This window comes from Rhinatrema bivittatum, chromosome 4, assembly GCF_901001135.1.
Source record: "Rhinatrema bivittatum chromosome 4, aRhiBiv1.1, whole genome shotgun sequence".
NCBI classification, from domain to species: domain Eukaryota; kingdom Metazoa; phylum Chordata; class Amphibia; order Gymnophiona; family Rhinatrematidae; genus Rhinatrema; species Rhinatrema bivittatum.
Genome location: NC_042618.1, coordinates 275775510 through 275799505, shown reverse-complemented (window position 1 = coordinate 275799505; position 23996 = coordinate 275775510). Strand labels below are relative to the sequence as shown.

At 43.0% G+C, this 23996-nt stretch overlaps 1 protein-coding gene across 1 annotated transcript in view; it reads right to left on the bottom strand.

The window, feature by feature from the left end:
* SCUBE1 (signal peptide, CUB domain and EGF like domain containing 1) overlaps nt 1-23996 on the bottom strand; it is a 1434630-nt gene that overhangs the window by 1205994 nt on the left and 204640 nt on the right. Inside the window, exon 4 of the mRNA XM_029600135.1 lies at nt 19816-19950. Coding sequence (XP_029455995.1) covers nt 19816-19950 — 135 coding nt within the window. The remainder of the gene's footprint in view (nt 1-19815; nt 19951-23996) is intronic.

Sequence of the window (23996 nt, the reverse complement as noted above, 5' to 3'; positions counted from 1 at the left end):
ATAAATGCTCCCTGTTCCACTCGCAGGTCCCCACAGGCAGGCAGAGCTCCGGAATCTCAATGTGTGGATGAGATGATGGTGCAAGGAAGAGGGATTCAGTTTTGTATGGAACTGGGAAACATTTTGGGGAAGGGGGAGTCTTTTCCAAAGCGATGGGCTCCACCTTAACCAGGATGGAACCAAGCTGCTGGTGCTATGCTTTGAAAAAGAGCAAAGGGGAAAGCTGACTGTCACTCAGCAGTGCATGGTTCAGAGGGAGATATCTTCAAAGGATACTAATTACTCCTTAGAATTAAGGCATCCCAACAGTGAGGTTCCATTAATAAGAAAAATAATCCAAGTGCCTGTAATAAAAACTCACCTGAGCTAAAAGATTCCAATTTATCTCTGTCAACTGAAAAGCAGAATGTTAACAAAAACAAAAAACACACTTTGAAATGTTTATATGCTAATGCCAGAAGTCTAGGAAGAAAGATGGGAGAATTAGAATGTATAGCAGTGAATGATGCCATAGATTTCAGGGATGTGCAGCCAGAAAGTATTCGTTGCATGCGGGATACGTATTAGTCGGGGCCCATTTACGTTACATTCGTTCAATGGCGCCCCGATACATTGATATGTGCATTCGTTTTCCCGTTCCCATTAAAGTCAATGGGGGAAGTATTTGCAGCCTATTTTTGGCTGCAGAATTGGGGTTTTATCAATTTTGATGAAACTTCTGGGGAGCAATCATCAAAAAAACAAAACAGCTCCAAGGTTCTTAGACTGTGGCAAAGTGGCATGAATAGCCTAAGGTACTTTAAAGGGGCAAAGGGGTACCAGGAGTGGCAAGAAGAGTGCTTTAATAGGGGCACAAAGCAGCAGCAAGAGTGTAAAAAAACACACCACAGCTTCAAAAGAGAGCACCGATAAGAGATGCATGAAACCTCGAAGGCAGCACGACAGGCAAAGCGGCAAGACAAGTGGCATCGACATCCTACAGCACAATGAAAGGAGGAACATAGCAAGCAGAAAGACTAGCACCAACACACTGAGCAACCATGATAGTGGCCAGAACACCACAAGGAGTTGAGTGAGTCATCTGGTGTATGGCAGCAAGGCAGAGAAGCAGAGGGTAGATACAGGCTGGCTACACCCAGGGAGAGTTCCCTTTCATTTGTACAGGAAAGGGCTCCCTAGAATGGGTTCGCCCCTAGAGTGGGGTGTTTCCATTGGCGTCTAGTAAGCTCTCGCTGGTCTTTTAAAATCTGGTAGAGTTAGATATACAAAAGAGAATTTTCAAGGCTGAGGCAGAGGAGGTTACCATGTAAACAGCGGTTCAACATGGGTCAGAGGGTAGATACAGGCTGGCTACACCCAGGGAGAGTTCCCTTTCCTTTGAACTGGGAAGGGCTCCCCAGAATGGGTTGCCCCTAGAGTGCAGCACAAGCCTTCAAAGAGTGGCGACCTGGAGCAGGGTCTCACTGTGAGCATGGTCTCACTGTGTTGTGTTTGCCACAGTCTAAGTACCTTGGAGATTTTTTCTTGTTCTGAACATGGGTCAACAGGTGGTAAGAGATAGGCTGCAACAACGGGGAGAGTTCCCATTCCTTTGAGCAGGAAAGGGCTCCCTGGAATGGGTTGGCCCATAGAATGTATAATGGTACAAATTGTTAGGATTTAAGCATTTGCAAACAGATCATGACTTCATAAGCAAGACGGAGGAAGTTCTCTTCTCTGTCCTGAAACTAAAGAAAACTGTTTGTTTTATTTAAGGATCCATGCTGTGAAGGATTAGTAGTATGAATTGCCAGAGACTGAGATTTCCCTTTGCAACGAGGGTTCAGCCGTTAGGACTGGACATAAGGCCTGGACAAGCAGGCACAGCAGTCGAAGACAGAGGTCAAGCCCACGTAGGGACATAAGGAATGGACGGTCAGGCACAGCAGTCGAGGACAGAGGTCAATCCCAGCTAGGGACATAAGGCCTAGACGGACAGGCACAGCAATTTTTTTTTAAATTTATTTATATTCTTATTTTCAAACGTTTCCAGCACTTCATAGTGGATTACACTCAGGTACTGTAGGTATTTCCCTATCCTCAGAGGGCTTACAATCTAAGTCAAAACCTTGTAGGGACATAAGGTCTGGACGGACAGTCAATCCCACGTAGGGACATAAGGCATGGATGAACAGGCACAGCAATCGAGGACAGAGTCAATCCCACGTAGGGACATAAGGCCTGGATGGACAGGCATAGCAATCGAGATCAATCCCACGTAGGGACATAAGGCCTGGACGAACAGGCACAGCAATACAGGACAGTCAATCCCACGTAGGGACATAAGGCCTGGACGGACAGGCAAAGCAATCAAGGTCAAACACTTGTAGGGACATAAGGCCTGGATGAACAGGCACAGCAATCGAGGACAGAGTCAATCCCACCTAGGGACATAAGGCCTGGACGAACAGGCACAGCAATCGAGGACAGAGTCCATCCCACGTAGGGACATAAGGCCTGGACAGACAGGCAAAGCAATCAAGGTCAAACACTTATACGAACATAAGGCCTGGACAGACAGGCACAGCATTTGAGGACAGAGGTGGATCCCACCTAGGGACATAAGGCTTGGACAAACAGGCAAAGCAATAGAGGTCAATCCCACATAGTGACATAAGCCCTGGAAGGACAGGCACAGCAGTGGAGGACAGAGTCAATCCCACGTAGGGACATAAGGCCTGGACAAACAGGCAAATCAATCAAGGTCAATCCCACGTAGGGACATGAGGCCTGGATGAACAGGCACAGCAATACAGGACAGAGTCAATCCAACATAGGGACATAAGGCCTGGATGGACAGGTACAGGATTCTAGGACAAAGGTGAATCCCACCTAGGGACATAAGGCCGGGATGGACAGGCAAAGCAATCGAGGTCAAACATTTGTAGGAACATAAAACCTGGAAGGACAGGCACAGCAATTTTTTTTTAATTTATTTATATTCCTCTTTTCACGCTTTTCCAGCACTTCATAGTGGATTACACTCAGGTACTGTAGGTATTTCCCTATCCCCAGAGGGCTTACAATCTAAGTTAAACCCTTGTAGGGACATAAGGCCTGGACTGAAAGGCACAGCAATCGAGGACAGAGTCAATCCCACGTAGGGACATAAGGCCTGGACGGACAGGCAAAGCAATTGAGGTCAAACACTTGTAGGAACATAAGGCCTGGACAGACAGGCAAAGCAATCGAGGTCAAACACTCAGTACCTGAGTGTAATCTGTGTGCTGCAGCAGTCAAAAAAAGCAAACAGAATGTTGGGAATTATTAGAAAGGGAATGGTGAATAAAACGGAAAATGTCATAATGCCTCTGTATCGCTCCATGGTGAGACCTCACCTTGAATACTGTTTACAGTTCTGGTCGCCGCATCTCAAAAAAGATACAATTGCGTTGGAGAAGGTACAGAGATGGGCGACTAAAATGATAAAGGGAATGGAACAGCTCCTCTATGAGGAAAGACTAAAGAGGTTAGGACTTTTCAACTTGGAGAAGAGACGGCTGAGGGGGGATATGATAGAGGTGATTAAAGGGGCTTGCCCCTTTGTGCGCCCCTTCGTGCAGCCCCTGAGACAAAGAAGAAGAAGCTACGCCACATAGGTAACCCTATTCCAATTACTCCAGGAAATATCTGTTACATCTAAGCGTAACAACAAAAAGAAACCTTAAATCCAACCTAACGGTTTACCATTAATCGACCGTAAGCCTCAAACAAGATCTAACACTCACATTTCTGACCTAACCGACAAATCCCTCAAATACCTTAACTCATTACCCAATATTCATTCAACATCTTTCATTACTCTGATACCATTTAATCCCACAGAACCCATTCAATATTGTTAAACCTCCTGCTGTCTTTACCCGGACATCATTTAACCGACATTCATCATACAACCTTCAACAATACATTATCTCTCAACCAGATTTAACCCAGCTTGCATTACCTGTTCATCATCATCATCCACCATAAATCACCCTAAATCAAACCAACGCAACCTCATATTAAGTCTAGCAGTAGTCATTCAACTCCCCTTCAACCACCTGCAACTCCCAACTATCTTCAATAAATCATCATTCTGACTTCAACTCATATTTATGCAAACTGACACTATCACCACTACTGAAATTACCACTACACGTATGAAGAAAGCCTTCACTTTCAACTGTTTGATTTCAAACCTATTCAACATGGATCACTCCAACTTCTACAAAAAATCTAAAATCACTTAATAAATATTCCACTCCTCAAACAAGCAAATAACTTTCTATTCCTCACTTTCCTCCTAATAAATGCTCAATCGATAACAAAGAAACTAATACTAATATCCGACCTGATAAACACAAAGAACCCTGATTTCTTTGCAATAACTGAAACATGGCTTAAAGAAACTGATACGGTTCTCACAAGTCAACTTACAAATAATGATTATGATTTATTCTCCATCCCACGAAAATCTCGCAGAGGTGGCGGACTTCTACTCCTTATAAAAAAACAGTATAACATGAAACTGATTCATCACAACCTACCTCCAAAATTTGAAATTGCTCTACTGGAATCTAATTCTCTTCAAATATGCTTGATATATTGCCCCCCAAAACTCCTTGACTCTGACTCTGAGATCTCCACCCTGATTGAATTCCTCATTACCAATATCAATGTTAAAAAACCTTCCATTATACTTGGAGACTTCAATCTCCACACCAATAACTCTCCCAAATCCCAAAATTATCAAACACTTCTTGACATGCTCTCCAGCCTAAACATGACTCAAATTATAAACAACCCTACTCACAAAGCAGGTAACACCCTTGATCTAATTTTCACCAACCATCACTTTTATAATCCTACCACATCTATCAAACCAGTTCCATGGTCTGATCACTACCTCATTAAATGTAGTGCTCAAATTATCTCAAACAACTTAACCGAATATAATACACATCTATCTTTCAAATACAGACCACCCTTCCAACTCGACTCCCTCAAACAAGAATTGGGAAAACAACTCACAAACCTAGACTTATCCAGTATCCATAATGCTACCCAGTCCTGGTTTAATCTCACAAAACAAACTGCAAACAACATAAATCCAGAGAAAACAAAAATTTTAAAAAATAACAGAACAAAAAACAATCCCTGGTTCAACTCTGAACTCTCAAATTTAAAATCTAACCTCAGAAAGTTAGAAAAAGAATGGTGCAAATCCAAATGCCAAACAACTACTCAAAGATATCACTCAAAACTTGCTGAATACAAGAAAGCAATCCTAAATGCCAAACGTGATTATTATGGCTTAAAAATCAAAAACGCCACAAATAAATCACATTCTCTCTTCAACATAGTAAAGAATCTTATAGAAAACAACAACACTAGCAAACCAACCTCCAATACCAACAACCTGAGTCAAGACCTAGCAAAGTTCTTTAAAAACAAAATTGACAAAATCTCAGACTCCTTTATCAACTCTCCTTCCTTTAAGATCCATCATAATACTTCTCCACCAACTTCCTGGTCGAAGTTTGAACCTATTTCCAACATTAAATTAGAAAAGTTACTTCAAAAAATAAACCCTGCTCAACATGAACTCGATTCTATTCCTACCCGAATTCTAAAGGAAATCTCAAATATTATTTCTCCTATACTTGCCTCAATTATAAACAAATCACTTGAAGAAGGTCTTCTCCCTTCCAATCTGAAAACTGCAACTATTACTCCTATCCCAAAGAAAAAGAACATAGATCCCAATGATCTAAATAACTATCGTCCAATCTCAAACCTTCCTTTACTTGCTAAATTGATCGAGAAAACTGCTCTGCTTCAACTAAATGAACATCTTGAAACCAACAACATACTTCACCCCGCTCAACACGGCTTCAGAAAGAACCGCAGCACCGAAACCCTTTTGCTAAACCTAACTAACAAATTAATTAGAAGCCTTGATAACAATCTGAATCATTTACTAATTATGCTAGATCTATCTGCTGCCTTCGATACAGTGGATCACAATTTACTAATATCAAGCCTCACCAACATAGGCCTTACTGGAAATACCCTTAATTGGTTTACTTCATTTCTAAAAGGAAGATTCTTCAAAGTCACCTTTAATAACGTCTCTTCTGATCCCTACCCTCTAGATACAGGAGTGCCACAAGGATCTGCCTTATCTGCCATACTTTTCAATATTTATCTTCTACCACTCTGTAACTTCATCTCCAATCTTGGCATCACGTTCTTTCTTTACGCTGATGATATTCAATTACTCATCCCCATTACATCTACAATTGAAGAAGCTATAAACCTCACAGTAAAATACCTCAACTCAATCAAAACTTTCCTCAACCAACTAAAACTATGTTTAAATATGAACAAAACTGAATGGATCCTAATAAAAAGAAACTTCTCCACTCATTCTTCTCAAATCCCATACATTCAAATTGACAACTCCAACTTACAAATGAAAAATCCAATAAAGGATCTTGGCATCTGGATTGATTATGACCTGAGCCTAAAAAACTGCATTGCCATAAAAACGAGAGAAGGCTTTCATAAACTCCAGATCCTAAAGCATCTCAAACCATTACTGTACCCGAATGACTTCAGAACAATTCTTCAGACCCTCATTTTCTCAAGTCTAGATTATTGCAATGCAATTCTCAGGACTACCTAAATCCTCACTAAAACCACTACAATTACTTCAAAACGCTGCTGCACGAGTACTAACTGGAAAAAAGAAGTTTGATCACATCTCCCCAACCCTGAAAAACCTTCATTGGCTACCTATTTCACAAAGAATTAAATACAAATCCTTAACCATTCTACATAACGAAATTTACAAAGACAACAATTCATCCCTAGACAACATGATTACAATCCACAAATCACCCCGCTCTTCAAGATCTTCTGACAAATTACAACTATTCATCCCTCCTCTCTCATCTGCAAAATTATCCTCTACTAGACATAGAGCCTTCTCTATAGCCGGACCAAAAGAATGGAACTCTATCCCAGGATACCTAAGTTCCATCAAAGATCCCAAAAATTTCAAAAAAGAACTAAAAACATGGTTGTTTAGACAATCATACACAGAATGATATAATATATTTACCAATTTCAACCATCATCTTGAACCCTAACACTTATGTACAATAAATATATGCAAAATTATACCTTTATGGTATTCTAACATGTTATACTCTGCTTTTGCTGAGATGTTATATATATATTTGCTCTTTGTTTTGTACTCTAATTTATAATTTATCTGTTCAATGTAATGAATTTGTTACACTGTAAACCGGAATGAAGGCACCCAGCTATATTTCGGTATAAAAAAAGAACATAAATAAATAAATAAAATCATGAGAAGTCTAGAACGGGTAGATGTGAATCGTTTTTTTACTCTTTCGTATAATAGAAAGACTAGGGGGCACTCCATGAAGTTAGCATGTGGCGCATTTAAAACTAATTGGAGAAATTTCTTTTTCACTCAATGCACAATTAAACTCTGGAATTTGTTGCCAGAAGATGTGATTAGTGCAGTTAGTATAGCTGCACTAGTATAGTTTAAAAAAGGATTGGATAAGTTCTTGGAGGAGAAGTCCATTACCTGCTATTAATTAAGTTGACTTAGATAATAGCCACCGCTATTACTAGCAACGGTAACATGGAATAGACTTCGTTTTTGGGTACTTGCCAGGTTCTTATGGCCTGGATTGACCACTGTTGGAAACAGGATGCTGGGCTTGATGGACCCTTGGTCTGACCCAGTATGGCATGTTCTTATGTTCTTAGGAACATAAGACCTGGACAGATAGGCAGAGCAATCGAGGTCAAACCCTTGTAGGAACATAAGGCCTGGACAGACAGGCAAAGCATTCGAGGTCAAACACTTGTAGGAACATAAGGCCTGGATGGACAGGCAAAGCAATCTATGTCAAACACTTGTAAGAACATAAGGCCTGGACAGACAGGCACAGCAATCGAGGTCAAACCCTTGTAGGGACATAAGGCCTGGACGAACAGACCCAGCAATCGAGGACAGAGTCAATCCCACGTAGGGACATAAGGCCTGGATGGACAGGCAAAGCAGTCGAGGACAGAGGTGAAGCCCACATAGGGACATAAGGCCTGGACAGACAGGCAAAGCAAACGAGGTCAAACACTTGAAGGAACATAAGGCTTGCACAGACAGGCACAGCAATCGAGGTGAAACCCTTGTAGGGACATAAAGCCTAGACGGACAGGCTGCAATTTTTTTTAAATTTATTTATAATTCTCTTTTCACGCTTTTCCAGCACTTCATAGTGGATTACACTCAGGTTCTGTAGCTATTTCCCTATATCCAGAGGGCTTACAATCTAAGTCAAACCCTTGTAAGGACATAAGGCCTGGTCAGACAGGCACAGCAGTCGAGGACAGAGTCAATCCCACCTAGGGACATAAGGCCTGGATGGACAGGCACAGCAGTCGAGGACAGAGTCAATCCCACGTAGGGACATAAGGCCTGGATGGACAGGCAAAGCTATCGAGGTCAAACACTTGTAGGAACATAAGGCCTGGACGGACAGGCCAAGCAATCGTGGTGAAACACTTGTAGGAACATAAGGCCTGGACAGACAGGCACAGCAATGGAGGTCAAACCATTTGTAGGGACAAAAGGCCTGGACGAACAGGCACAGCAATCAAGGACAGAGTCAATCCCACCTAGGGACATAAGGCCTGGATGGACAGGCTCAGCAATCGAGGACAGAGTCAATCCCACCTAGGGACATAAGGCCTGGATGGACAGGCAAAGCAATTGAGGTTAAACACTTGTAGAAACATAAGGTCTGGACAGGCAGGAAGTTCTCTTCTCTGCCCTGAAACTAAAGAAAACTGTTTGTTTTATTTAAGGATCCATGCTGTGAAAGATAACTAGTTTGAAATACCAGAGACTGAGGTTTCCCTTTGCAACGAGGGTTCAGCTAGGACACCCCCCCCCCTTCCCACCAAGTCATTAAGTTAGTAATTTATAAAAAAAACAAAAAGAGGTACTGTTTACAGACATGATGACTATACTTTTGTAAGATGAGTAATCTTTGGGTGGGGGGGGGGGGGGTTCTTCCCATTTTGCTTTTATGGTGCCTCTCACTGCATTACCAATCAGAGCTTTTTCTGGTTTTGCCTCATGACCAGGCATCACCTGCCTGGGCATTGCAGAGCTGCCATAGTAATAATCATCAGGCGGTGGCCAAACAATGCAAAGCGATAGTAGTACAAGACGGCTGCCCAGCTTGCTGTGCAAATCAGAGACTGGCGGGCACTATCCACTTTAGAAAGGAAACACGTAAAGGGTGTGAATATGCTCGCTCCTGGGGCCAGACTTATGGCACAGCTTCTGCCATACAACCTTTACTATCTGGGATGTAACAAATAAAATACCAAACATACCAAGAGACAGGCAAAGCAGTCGAGGTCTTTTTCATTTCTGAAAGATAATTCAACAGAGGATGCTTTTAGAGCAAGAGAGACTGCCATTTGTGAAGAACTGAACTGGAGATTATTTTTGAATACCAAGAAGCTATTAACTGTACTTATGCAGTTCGCTGATGACAAAGGAACAGAAAGAGCTATAAGAAAGAAGGAAACCGCTACTCAAGTCAAGTCAAAATTTACAATATCAACCTATGTTGACTTTGTGGTTTACACAGTGCCTCTATAAACAATGGGAACTAGGGATGTGCAGAGGGACGCCATACGTTGCATTCGGGATTCGCTCGTCGGGGGGGCAGATATACGTTGCAATTGGCAAGGGGGCCTCCGATACGTTTATACGTCAATTCTTATTCGTTTCCCGGCTAAAATTAAATTAACTACAACCCCCCACCCTCCTGACCCCACCAAGACTTACCAAAACTCCCTTGTGGTCCAGCGGGGGGTCCGGGAGCCATCTCCTGCACTCAAGCCTCGGCTGCCGGTATTCAAAATTGCGCCAATAACCTTTGACCTACTATGTCACAGGGGCTACTAGTACCATTGGTCAGCCCCTGTCACATGGTAGGAGCAATGGATGGCCGGTGCCATCTTGTGCTCCTCCCATGTGACATGGGCTGACCAATGGCACCGGTAGCCCCTGTGACATAGTAAGGGCAAAGGCTATCGGCGCCATTTTGATTAATGGCAGCCGACGGCCCGAGTACAGGAGATCGCTCCTGGACCCCCGCTGGACCACCAGGGACTTTTGGCAAGTCTTGGGTGACCCTCCTGACCCCCACAAGACTTGCCAAAAGACCAGCGGGGGTCCAGGAGCGACCTCCTGCACTTGGGCCGTTGGCTGCCAGTATTCAAAATGGCACCAATAGCCTTTGCCCTCACTATGTCACAGGGGCTGACGGTCAGCCCCTGTGACCTACTATGTCACAGGGACTACCAGTGCCATTGGTCAGCCCCTGTCACATGGTAGGAACCAAAAACAAACCAAAAAATGAAACCACATTTTTTTCCCTGCAAACCACTAACAGCTTGTAGTCATAACTTTTGCATGAAATGTCTTCCTTGACTGTTTAGCAACAGTAATTTATGATAGCGCTGTAATTGGGACTATATAATACATATGTACAGTGAATGTGATTCTGAAAGGCACACAGGGTTGGGACTGTGGTTGGTATCCCAATTAATATTTTTAATGAGATAAGTATTCATCTTTTGACTACAGTTTCTTGAGGCTGAATGTACTTGCTGTCATTAGCACAACATCCTTAACTTATTTTGAATTTTGTCTTATTCTATTTTAAGTGGAAGTAATGCTGAATCCATCCACTCAAGAGCGACTGCAATTGCAGATGGAAAGCAATGTATGTGATGAAATGACCCTGTTTTCTCTCTTTTTGATGTGTGGGACCAGGCCAGATCCACCTTAACTCCTATGGAGGGAGAGGGCTCTGTGGGCAGGACCCTGCTGGGAGGGGAATAACAATGTGAGCCAAGCTGGGATCAGGAGGCCCCTATATCTCCAGGAGAAGGAAGCTCTGCTAATATCTCTGACCTAACAGAAAGGTATTGGGGCCAATGCAATATAAAGCGCAGAAAGCAGGCACTGAAAAGTCAAGGAGGCATTAGGCGGGTGCTGAAAAGTCAAGGAGGCGTTAGGGTCACTTGGGCAACCTTAGCGCCTCCTTTCTGACGCAAACCCGCCGCAGCTGCCAGTTATGAAGACCGATGCCGGTAAACTCAGCATCGGGTTTTCATAACCGGCCGTCTGCCAGTAATGAAAACGGACGCAGAGTTTACCTGTTTTTTTTAATTTTTACTTAAAAAAAGAAGTAGAGAAAAACAGTACTTCTTTTACCTGCGCTCAGCTATTAATGCCTGCTCCAGGCAGGCATTAATAGCTGAGCGATAAATGTGTATCTGAGACACACATTAATTTTTTTGCATGTGGAGTGAATGAATAATAGACTCATTCACATGCATTTGTATGTGATGAGCGCTATTACATTCACTCCGCGTCCGACGCGGGTTAAATAGGCGCTAATCCCCCTATTGCATTAGGGGGTGGATTAGCGCCTATTTAACTCATGTCGGAGTGTGGGTTATACAGTGCGCTCGGCTGAGCGCACTGTATTGCATCGGCCCTATTGTGAGTACACTGCAAAGGTAGGCAGCCTACTGTTATGTTTGCTGATTATGTTAATAAATTTGCAAGAAGAAAAGCTGGAGTCGGTGTGTTTCCTGACTCCAAAGAGTGAAGTTTTGCTCAGCCATCCTCACACCGTAAAGAAAATAGTAACCACTTCACATTTGTCTAATATATCTTCATCTACAGGACACATATCGCCAGGCCATATCCATGGTGGCCTATTACAATTATTTGATCACTCTTTCAATACAAATGTTTATGTATTCCAGATTTTAGTCAAAAGTAAAACTGTTGATTCAAAGGAAAATATCTTTTGAGGATTTGTTAGTTCATAGTGGCATACGTTTTCAGAGGTTTATCTGTTTTACTTCTATAGCAAACAGTAAATGCTGTTTATTAAAACAATCAGTTTAATTTTTGTCCCTGTGCTGGCTTCTGTCCATGAAAATAAACTCCGATATTCAACTTCAAAAATGATGAGTAATTTTTTCCACTTCTTTTTTTCCAATTGCTTTGTTGTTGTCATAATAAACCCTGATAAATTCACAGGAAAAATACAAAAGAAACAAAAACCTAAAATGAAGGCCCTTGAAAAGATATACAAACCAAAATCTTACTGGGGTACAAAGCTGAAAAGCAAGGTACATTTTTTCACAGATTCATTGTTTTTTGCAATGGACTGGCAAGTACTACAAAAAAGAAATTACCTCTTGCATTACCTTTTGTCATTTAGACGGGGCTAGCAGGAGCAATAGACAGACAAGGTGGTCATCTAGGGCACTGGAAGTGGCTGGGGTGGCATAGTCGGAGGTCAAGGCAGCTGTTTTTGAACAGAGGAAAGGAGGGACAAGACATGGGGAGAAATGGAGATGGGGAGGTTTGAGATGTGTGATTTGCGGCACTCAAGTTGGTGCAGAGAGAGAGAGAGAGAGAGAGAGAGAGCGAGAAAACGTCAAGTGATGACCGCCTGGGGCGGCAGCAGACCCTTCCAATGGCACTGCATTTAGAACTATATATTTTATTGTTGAAGTTCCACTACTGACTCCTAAAAATATTAATGTGTTTCTGTTTTTTTCAGAGACAACATATTTCTCCAGAACTTTACTTCATATAAAAATCTGGTTTAAGCTTTTAGAATAGGTTTTAATTTTTTCAGTGTCCATATTGGATTTCTATATCCCCTTTCATTGCAGTTGGGTATTTTTATAATGTACAAATTAAAATGATGTTTGTCTAGCAAAGCTCTGCAAATGTTTTTCATTAAGCCTTCAACTGACAACTACCATTTCTTGTTCTATTAGATATCTCTTTACCCATGTTACTTTACACTAGCCTGAAATTCAAACTATTTCTGCTGAACAACATGATTGAAAATCATATTAGATCATTCACTTAATTATTAGATTAATGTACAAATGTCAGCTAAAATAGAAACATCTTTTTTGCTTTCTCTTCATCATTTAAACATTTTTTACTTGCTGTGGATAGAGATTGAGTGACTGATAAATTGAATATAGAGTATGAAGAACAAATTTCAACTGTGATAAATATCCTTCTGTTACACTGACAATTTTATTACATTTTCAGGGTCTTAAAGCATCCAGTAACAGTCTGAATTTATTGCCTTAAAAAGCTTTAGCTGTCATTCACAAAATCAAGTGCATGTAAAATTGTACAGTAGACCAGTTTTCCTGTCTCACAAGCATCACAGTTTATAATGTGGATGTAATTTCTCACCATACCAAATCAAGGTGAGTTACAATTAAAAGTCAGTAGATCTCTACCACGGAGGGCATACAATCTGAGATGATTTTTAAAAGTCTGGTGTGCTCCGAAATCAGGAAATATGCACACAAGTCTGGTGTGCTCCGAAATCAGGAAATATGCACACGTCGGGCTTGTGAGTGCACAATGAATTTTAAAAGACAGCCAGATGCATACTCATCTCCCGCTCCATGCACATCTAAAAGTTTTCAAAAAGAGTTTGGGTGTGGATGTGTTCTGGGTAGGACATGGGCATTTCAGAGCATGGGCAAGAGATGTGCATATAAAATATTTACACGCTTGAGTGCGTGCCCAGATTTCCCTGCTCCAAAAGTTTACTTCTGATATGGAGGAGGTGTAAGTTTAAAAAGAAAAAGAAAGAACCAATTTTTAGAGGTTTAAAAGGTCTGGGGTAACTGGGGGGAATGCATACTATCAAACCAGGGGGATTTGGAGGGCCTAGCAGTTAACTGGGCAAATTGGTGGATGACCTGGTAAAACTGGCAATGGTGTGGATGCAAGTCCATTTTAAAATTCCTCGAATTACATGGTAGAAGCAGGATTTACATGCGTAGGCGCCACCCAATTAAAAGTGGGAGCACATTACATGGTAGAAGCAGGATTTACATGCCAACTTTAAATTGGACGACTTACAAGGTAGAAGTGGGATTTACATGCATACGGGTGCTAGCTATAAAATGGCTGCAAGTGTTATGGCTGCCAACCGCGCGGTCTGCGACCGGGGCCGGCCATTCACCCGCGGCGTCAGGCCACTCCCGAGGCGGCTGCAGGAGCTGGCAGCCGTCCCCAATGCTCTCTTTGTGGCCGTTGCCGCTGTTAGGTTTGGCAGCGTCTTCAGCCTGCCGTCCTCCTGTGTTCTGACTCCTCCCCCGCTGGGCCTTCCTAGAGCCGCATGCGCGGCTGAAACATTGGATTTAAAAGGGCCATGACAGGAAATTGTTGCGGCTCCTCCCTGGGGATTCCTCCTTCTGGATAACTATTTAAAGCAAGGTCTGCCTCTCAGACCTTGCCTTGGTTTCTTTGCTCCTGGTTCCGTGTTGTTCCTGATCCTGCGTTCCTGTTTCCTGTGGTCCACTGCCTGCCCTCCTCGGATCTGCTCCTGTCTGGTTCCTGCTTCCACTCCCTTTCTCCTTGGACGATTCTTCTGGCTTCGACCCCTGGACCGGCTTCCGACCATTCTTCTGGTTACGACCCCTGGACCGGCTTCCGACCATTCTCCTGGCACCGACGTCTGGACCTGCCTCCGACCTCCCTCAGGTTTTCAACCTCGGACTGTATATTGACTTTTCTCTAGTCTTCACAAAGGTTCACCTAAGTCCAGCTGGCCCCACATACTCAAGGGCTCAACCCGGGGGGAACAGAGTGGGTTCTGGTGAAACTCCAGCCAGACCTTGCTTCAGTACAGCCTCACCTTCCGATGGTAGGGACCTAAGAGGGTTTACTCTCTCAGGTAGCACCAACTCTACCTCGGACAAAGGGTCCACCTTCAGAACAGTAACAGAAAACCAAGGCCATGGATCCGGCTGAGGCTTCAGCCCTGCAAGCCATTCCAGGTTTAGCCCAGAAAATCATGGAGCAACAGCAGGTATTGGAATCCTTGGCGGCCTCCATGGATTGACTCAATGCCCATCTGGATGCATTGGTAGAGGTCCACGCAATTCCTCCACCGGCAAGTCCTCCACCAGTGCCGACATCATCTGTTATACAGGGGCATCCTCGCCCAGTAATTCCTCTGCCAGCTCCTCCACGTTACTCCAGTGAACCCCACCTGTGCCAGGGGTTCCTCGACCAGTGCGGCATGCACTTTCATCTTCAAGCTTCCCTCTTTCCGGATGACTTAACAAAGATGACATACATCCTATCCTTGTTAGAGGGCAAGGCCCTGGCCTGGGCCTTTCCGCTATGGCAACGTTTCGATCCAGTCTTACAAGATTTTCCTTGCTTCTTGGAGCTGTTCAAAACCATGTTCGAGGAACCTGGAAAACAGGCAGCCGCTGGTTCCGACCTTCTGCATCTCCATCAAGAAGGACACTCACTCGCGAACTACACGATAGAATTCAGGACACTAGCGATGGAACTCCATTGGGAGGAGAGCTGCCTCCGGACCATATTTCTTGAGGGGCTGTCAGCTAGGATCAAGGATGAGCTGGCAGCTAGGGAACTACCATCTTCGCTGAATTCCCTCATTGAACTGGCAACCAGGATTGACCGCCGTCTGTAGGAAAGGGCTCGTGAATGTCTGGGCTCAAAAAAATGCATGGCAGTTCCTTTTCCTCCACTCCCATCTTCTTCCACCTCCTGAACTTCGTCCACCACCGAGAGGGCCGTCGAAGAACTGATGCAGTTAGGACGAGGCCCTCTTTCTCTGGAGGAACGACAAAGGCGTTGTAAGGCAGGTCTCTGCATCTATTGTGGAGGATCAGGCCATCTCATTGCTCACTGCCCAACTCATCCAGGAAACTCCAAAGCCTAGGCTCTACTGGAGGAGTAACCCTAGGCAGTACTTCACCAGCTCCCCTGCTTACCTTGCCTGTCACCCTTGTCCTCTGAGGTCACAAATTCTCCACACTGGCCCTGGTAGATTCTCGGGCCGGAGGAAACTTCATCCTGCGAGATGTTGTACAACAACTGCTCATCCCTACTCGTCCATGCCCAAGGCCGTTGATTCTTTCCTACATCCATGGAGACCCTCTGCCAGGGAGAATAATGCACCATATGGTCCCCCTGGAATGCCACATTGCACCGGGCCAAATGGAACATATCACTCTATATGTCATCCAGAAAGCCATCCATCCAGTTGTTCTTGGTATACCCTGGTTGCAACGTCACAATCCACAGTTCAACTTGACATCTTTAAAACTAACTCACTGGGGTCCAGCATGTCACAAAACCTGCCTTAAAGGTACAACCCCCTCCTGCAGCTATCTCTGTACCTCGCTCCTAGAGGGCTTGCCTGCTCAGTACAATCAGTTTGCTGACATATTTTCCAAAAAGGCTGCAGACGCATTGCCCCCACATCGAGAATTTGTTTGTGCCATTAATCTGGTCCCTGGAGCCACTCCGCCTCGTGGAAGAATCTATCCATTGTCTGCCCTGGAGACCCGTGCCATGGCTGAATATATTCACGACAATCTTCAAAAGGGGTTTATCCGACGGTCCATGTCTCCAGCCAGGGCCGGCTTCTTCGTCGGAAAGAAGGATGGGACTTTGCGTCCCTGTATTGACTTCTATGGGCTGAATGCTATTACCATCAAAGACCGGTACCCATTGCCGCTAATAGCTGAGCTCTTTGACAGTTTACAGGGAGCCAGGGTGCTCTTGAAATTGGACCTGCGAGGAGCCTATAATTTGATCAGGATTGGAGAAGGTAATGAGTGGAAGACGGCTTTTAATACCAGGGATGGCCAGTATGAATATCTCGTCATGCCGTTCAGACTGACCAATGCTCCTACCGTCTTTCAGCACTTCATTAATGAAATATTTTGAGACCTGCTCTATGTATGCATAATAGTCTACTTAGACGACTTCCTAATTTTTTCCCGGGACCTACAGATATTGCACTCTGCTTTGCAAAATCTCTTGGAAATACCATCTCATAAATCCATTAAATTTGCTATGTCCCAAAATAGTCTGTGGAACAATTTGCTTGATTAAATTAGAGTGCAATTAGCTTACTTTGTTTTAGGAAATTGCTGAAAATACACTTGTTCTCTATGGCATATACTAGATAGAAACTTCTGCTTGTTGTGAACTCTCTCTTGGTTTTCTGTTGCTAATATTGTACTTGTATGAATTTTTCTATTGTATTTATTTGTTTTATATTGCTAATATTACTTTGCTTTGTCGTGTTTTAATTGTGCATGTGCTGATGTAATCTGCAGAAAAATGTAAACCAGAGAAATATTAAATAAATTGTATTCAATCTCATAAGCATTTCCTGTCAGCTCAAAAAATATTATATTGTATTGCTGCTTCTAGTCAAGGTTGATGATAGTGGGATTTTTATATTCAGAAAATCCCAAATGCGATCTTGTCTTTAGAGTGCATATGTTAAGTAATCAATTACTTTACTGAAGCAGAAATGCAGATTGTTTTTAAACAATCAGTGTAGTTTCTTCATGAATTAATGTTTATCTTATCTGGAATGGCACAAACTTAAAGGATCTTTGTCTGAGGACTGAATGGGAAGGAAAGTTAGCTGTCTGGATGAGAAAAACTCGGATGTTTTTTTAATTGAGCCAGCACAGTAAAAAAGCCGCTCTTCCGGCGCGCGCACAGGCCACTCTCCTGGGCGCGCGATTCAGGAGGGTGGCCTATGCAAATTAAGGCCCATGGTAAAAGGAGGCGCTAGGGACACTAGTGCATCCCTAGCACCTCCTTTTTGACAGGTGCAGTGGCTGTCAGCGGGTTTGACAGCCGACACTCGATTTTGCTGGCGTCTGTTCTCAAACCCGCTGACAGCCACGGGTTCAGAAAAAGGACGCCAGCATAATTGAGTGTTCGTCTTCCAACCTGCGGGCCGCGGGCCAATTTTTAATTTTTTTTTTTTAATTTTTACTTTTTTTTTTTTTTTAAACTTTTGGGGCCTCCGACTTAATATCGCTATGATATTAAGTCGAAGGGTGCACATAAAAGCAGTTTTTACTGCTTTTCTGTGCACTTCCCCGGCGCCGGCAGAAATTAACGCCAGCCTTTGGGCAGGCGTTTATTTCTGAAAGTAAAATGTGCGGCTTGGCTGCACATTTTACTTTCTGTATCGCGCGGGAATAACTAATAGGGCCATCAACATGCATTTGCATGTTGCGGGCGCTATTAGTTTCAGGGGGGGGGGGCTGGATGCGCGTTTTCAATGCGCTATTACCCCTTACTGAATAAGGGGTAAAGCTAGCATGTCGAAAACGCGCATCCAAATGTGGGTTAACAGTGCGCTCCACCGGAGTGCACTGTACTGTATCGGCCTGAAAGTGAGAAGCCTGCCAGTAGAAACTCAGTCAGTAAAATGTGTTTGAAAGGTCTGTGAAACTTGTTTGAACTGAAAGCATTTTTGATAAGAACTGTATCTCCTAGCACAGCCTGTAACAGGGAGGTCTGTATTGAACAGAAATCGTTAAAGGTAAAGGACTGCCTTGCATTTGAATAAGCCTTTCATGCCCTCAGCTGTGGATAGAAACCATGGAAATAAATATAAAAGCTCCAAGATTGTGAAGATTTATTCTTACGGAACTGGTTTTAACAGTCAGCCTATACTGCAAGCAAAGATACAGGAACTCTAGTAGCCTGAGATTCGAGCAGCAAAAGCCCAGGTCTCAGACAAAGGGGCTTAAGGATGGTACTTAAGCCTATTCAAATCTCCCTCTGCCACTACTAGAAGCAGAGAGCAATTAGTTGCTATAGATACCGGAGCCCTGCTGACTCTACAGACTGAGCAGCAAAAAACTAACAAATAAAGAACTGAATGATTATGCATGCTTTCAAATTAATGGGAAGAGGAAGGCCTAACTTGCCACAAGGACTATGAGCATATGGTAGCTTAGACTCCCTACATTTAAGTATCTGCAATACTACTCAGTCTACACTTAAGAAGCTGAGCATGTGTCTGAGCAGTGATAGAGGTGGATAAATTGAATACCATCAGTGGAGTTTGTGGCAGAAGGATGCATTATCACCACTATTGTTCAGAGGTTAAGGGGAGAAGGGTTCCAAATGTTGAATGCACAGAGCAGCCAGAAACCTTGTTCCGGCCCTGAGAATGTCAGATGCATATGAAAAACAGTATTATAAAACCACTTTCTTCTGGTTTAACACATATTATGATTCAAACCACTGGATGGAAAACAGTTTTTGTATTTCCTTTTTATGAATTGATTTCCAATTTGCTGGTATGATGATTAATGAACTTAATGATGCATGTACAAATACAGAAAGAAATCTGCCTCATATCATATAGTTATGATGTTTTATTCATTTACTAAATAACATGTTTCCTATGTAGCAAATAATCCATAAATTAAGATAACAAGATAAAACAACCCATCCAGGACTTTTTAGAAATGCATACAGCAGATTTTAGCCATCACTCCTTGGAATAATTTCTTGACTTGCACAAAATATAGATTGTGTCATTTTCTGTTTTCAAATCTATTTACTTCTGGGAACTATTTCTATAGTAATGAGCATACTGTTGCCAGTATATAAAAACTAAATATATAGTGCTACTGGTATAATTATATTAACAAGGACCAAATAAGCCCCAGTCTTAACATGAGAAGGAAGCACACTACAAGCAGACATTTTATAATCTTTTAACAAATGAAATGTACAATGTATACAACGTAGTTATCAATAAAGAAAAACGTCAAATATTTCTCACTTACCATTGGAACGATGAATACAGGTGTGCTGGTTATCACTCAGGAAAAAACCCTCCTTGCATTGACATTCATAGCTGCCCATTGTATTTACACAGATCTGCTGGCACCCACCATTATTATCTAGACATTCATCCACATCTAGACATAAAATAAAATTTACAAAATCAAGGTCAAAGAATCAAGTTATTTTTTAAATACATCTTTAACCAAACATACTGTAAATTAGTGAAATAAAACCTTACCATCACAGTCAATATATTAAAGGCCAGATTTTAAAAGGCCTGCATGCATAAAAACCAGGGTTTATGTGGTGGCTGGGCATTGCATGTGCCGCCAAATTTTCAAAGGAGCCTGGCAACACGCATAAACCTGGTATGTGCACGAGTGCCGGGCATCTTCAAAGGGGTGGGCCAGGGGGCGGGCCAGGACAGCACCATTGTAAGCTGTCCTGATGACTCGTGCACCACCTGGCACTTACTTCAGCTCCCGCCCTGAAGTAAGTTGCAAAACAAACAAAAAAAAAGAGTATGGATAGGTGTGGTTTCAGGGTGGGAAGGAGAGGGGAAGAGGGAGGGAGTTTAGGTAGGGGAGTAAGGGGGGGTGGAGAAGTTCCCTCCCAGTCCGCTCCTTAATTGGAGAGGACTGGGAGGGAACTGGGGATGGCCCGATTGTGTGAGCCAGCACTCACATGTTATAAAATAGATACATGCATGTGCACTTTCCAGGAACCGCGTGAGCATCTTTAAAAATCTTCCCCTATTCCTTCCCTTCCCTCCCCCCCCCCCCCCCTCCAGCATTCCAAGTTTAAAAGTCAACAATAAAAGAACTGGTCAAGAAGGAAAAAAATGGCAGTATTCTGAATTGCTAATTGATTTCAAAAGCACAATGCAATTTTAATGTTTTTAAAGAACTGTGACTAACTGCCAAGTGTGGTGTTGTGTTCTATTGGTCTCATTCCACTTGGGAAAATGTACTTCAGTAATTTCTAGCAGGAGCAGCAGAGAAGTACTAAGAGTGAATGACTTTATAGACTTCTGGTTTTTGAACAGAACAGCATGCTTCAATTACCAAAGTCATAACCCCCTACTTTGTCAGCTTGTTAAATGTTGTTCAATGAAATAACTTCTTAAATCTTAATATTCTAGGTCTGTAGTGTGTCTTTAATTGGCAAATAAATACAACCACAAAAACAGCATTAATAACTGGATAATTTAATTTCTAATGGTAAAAAATTAACATTTTCTACAATTCCATTGACTTCCCATGTCTAGTTGCATTAACTTTAAAAGTGTTATACCTAATCTTTAAAGCCCTTCATAACCTTGCTCCACAATGTATTACTTCTGAAAAGCAGGAAAATCATCTGTAAGGACATTGCACTCTGCTTTGCAAAATCTCTTGGAAATACCATCTCATAAATCCATTAAATTTGCTATGTCCCAAAATAGTCTGTGGAACAATTTGCTTGATGAAATTAGGGTGCAATCAGCTTACTTTGTTTTAGGAAATTGCTGAAAATACACTTGTTCTCTATGGCACATACTAGATAGAACCTTCTGCTTGTTGTGAACTCTCTGTTGGTTTTCTGTTGCTAATATTGTATGAATTTTTCTGTTATATTTATTTGTTTTATATTGTTAATATTGCTTTGCTTTGTCGTGTTTTAATTGTGCATGTGCAGATGTAATCTGCAGAAAAATGTAAACCAGAGAAATATTAATTAAATAAATTGTATTCAATCTCATAAGCATTTCCTGTCAGCTCAAAAAATATATTGTATTGCTGCTTCTAGTTAAGGTTGATGATAGTGGGATTTTTATATTCAGAAAATCCCAAATGTGATCTTGTCTTTAGAGTGCATATGTTAAGTAATCAATTAGCTTACTGAAGCAGAAATGCAGATTGTTTTTAAACAGTCAGTGTAGTTTCTTCATAAATTAATGTCCTGAATTAATGTTTATCTTATCTGGAATAGCACAATGCAGAGGCATACTAAGGGGGGGGGGGAATGGAAGGGGGCGGTCCACCCTGGGTGGCAACAGGGGCAGGGGTGCCATTGCTGCCAGCAGAAAGGTCCTGCGGTGGCACGGAACATTGATATGGCAGGGAAACCCCACCAGAAAAAGCAAAGATCTGCAGTGGCAGAGGCCAATGGCACTGCCAGCATTTCCTGGAGCCGGTTCGGTTGCAAAGAGGCCCAGTGTTGCCACCTGCACTCTAGAAGCCGGCAGCAGAAGAACAAACCTAGCATTGCCGCCCATGCTCCCAGAGACGGTGGCAAAAGAAGAGGCCCTGCGGTGCTGCTGGCTGCCGAAGAAGGGAGAGACTGGCCCTGTGAGTGTAAGTGCCAGTATATGAGGGATGAGTCTGTGAGGGTGTGGTGTGTGTGTGGGTATGGTGTGTGTGTGTGTGTGTGAGAGAGAGAGAGAGAGAGAGTGTGTGTGTGTGTGTGTATATATGAGAGGATGCCTATGTATGTAGAGACGGTGAGTGTATAGAAGAGTGAGTGTATGTGTGCCTGTGGATGCGTATGTGTGATAGGGTGCCTGTGTGCATATGAGAGAGAGGAAGCAGGTGTGTGTGCACGTGGGTGAGACAGGAATTGTGTATGAGAGATACAGAGGTAGCGTATATGTGTGAGAGAGAGAGGAAACGTGTGTGTCTATTTTACAATCACATAAGCTCCCTCTGTCTCTCACTGAGGGCCGGATTTTAAAAAGATTACGCACATAAGTGGGGTTACGCGTGCCGGACCTATTTTAGAAAGACCCAGTGATGCGCGTAAAGCCCCGGGACGAGTCTAAGTCCCGGGACTTCGAAAAAGGGGAGGGGGTGGGGAAATGGCGGTCCAGGGGGCAGGGCGGGGCCAGAGGCCTTCAGCACAGCGGCCATTTGCCACTGTGTCAGAGGATTGCATGCAGGCAGGCTGCCGGCAGGTGCAAGAGGTACGATAAAGGTCGGGGGGGGGGCGGGATGGAAAGAGTAGGGGGAAGGGAATGGAGGAAGGCCGCGGGCGTCGGCACACGCAAGATGCACTAGTGTGCATCCCCTTGCGCGTGCCAAACCCCGATTTTATAACATGCTCACACCTGCGCGAGCATGTTATAAAATCGGACGTCCATGTGGGCGCGCCAGGTAGCACGCGCACATGGACGCCCGCGTGTACCTTTTTAAATTTACCCCTAAACATGTATGTGTGTGAGAGACTGAGCATATTTTGTTTGTGTCTGTGTGTACCCTCAGTTCACGACAATGTCAGGGTGACAGGTATGGAGAATGGGGGATTTTTTAAATCCTTATTAATTTTAATTTCTGGGTGTTATTTGATGTCTGCTGTTTTAAAATATTTTATCAATGTTTAGGAAATTTTAAAAAATTTGTACAGGAGCTTCTAATTATTGAATATTATTCTATTCATCAGCTGTTTTGAAATGTATACTTTTGGTATGATTTTACTATTCTGATTTATATTTCTTGATTGTACTGTTTTGAGGAATACTGATTTTCAGCTTTTCCATTGTTGCACTGCATACAGAATCTGGCTTGTGTTTTCCAGTTCAGTTTTTGTCTCCATGAGTGCATGTGAGAGAGAAAGAGAAACACAGAGGAAGTGTGTGTGTGTGTGAGAGAGGTACAGAGAAAGTGTGTGTGTGTGTCATACACACACATGCTCCGTCTCTCACCAAGTATCTATGTGTGTGTAAAAGAGAGAGGGAGCATATTGTATGTGTATGTATGCATGTGTGCCCCCAGTTTACAATCTTAGGCCTGGATTTATCAAAATGCACTAAATATTGCATGCGATACGAAAAGGGGCGTGTTTTATGGTAATAGCCTGTTTATTGCAAAGTGCACTTCGCATAGTTATTAGTGCAAATCGATAACGTTTTCTCACTTTGTGATAAGTGCTAGAATTGTATTTCCTACCTACAACCACGGGGGGGGGGGGGGGGGGGGGGGGGGGCGGGGGCAGGGGGCACAACCTACAAATCTGCCTAGTGTATGCCCCACCAGGCCTCCTCGAGGCTAACCCCTCCCCCCTAATTGAATACATTTCCAAAAACATAAACATACAAATACCAGCAATCATCCTTGGAGACTTCAATCTCCATGTAGATAATGTCCCCACATCTCCTGCCTGCGATTCCCTGCTAACAGCATTAGACGCCCTCGGTTTCTCACAA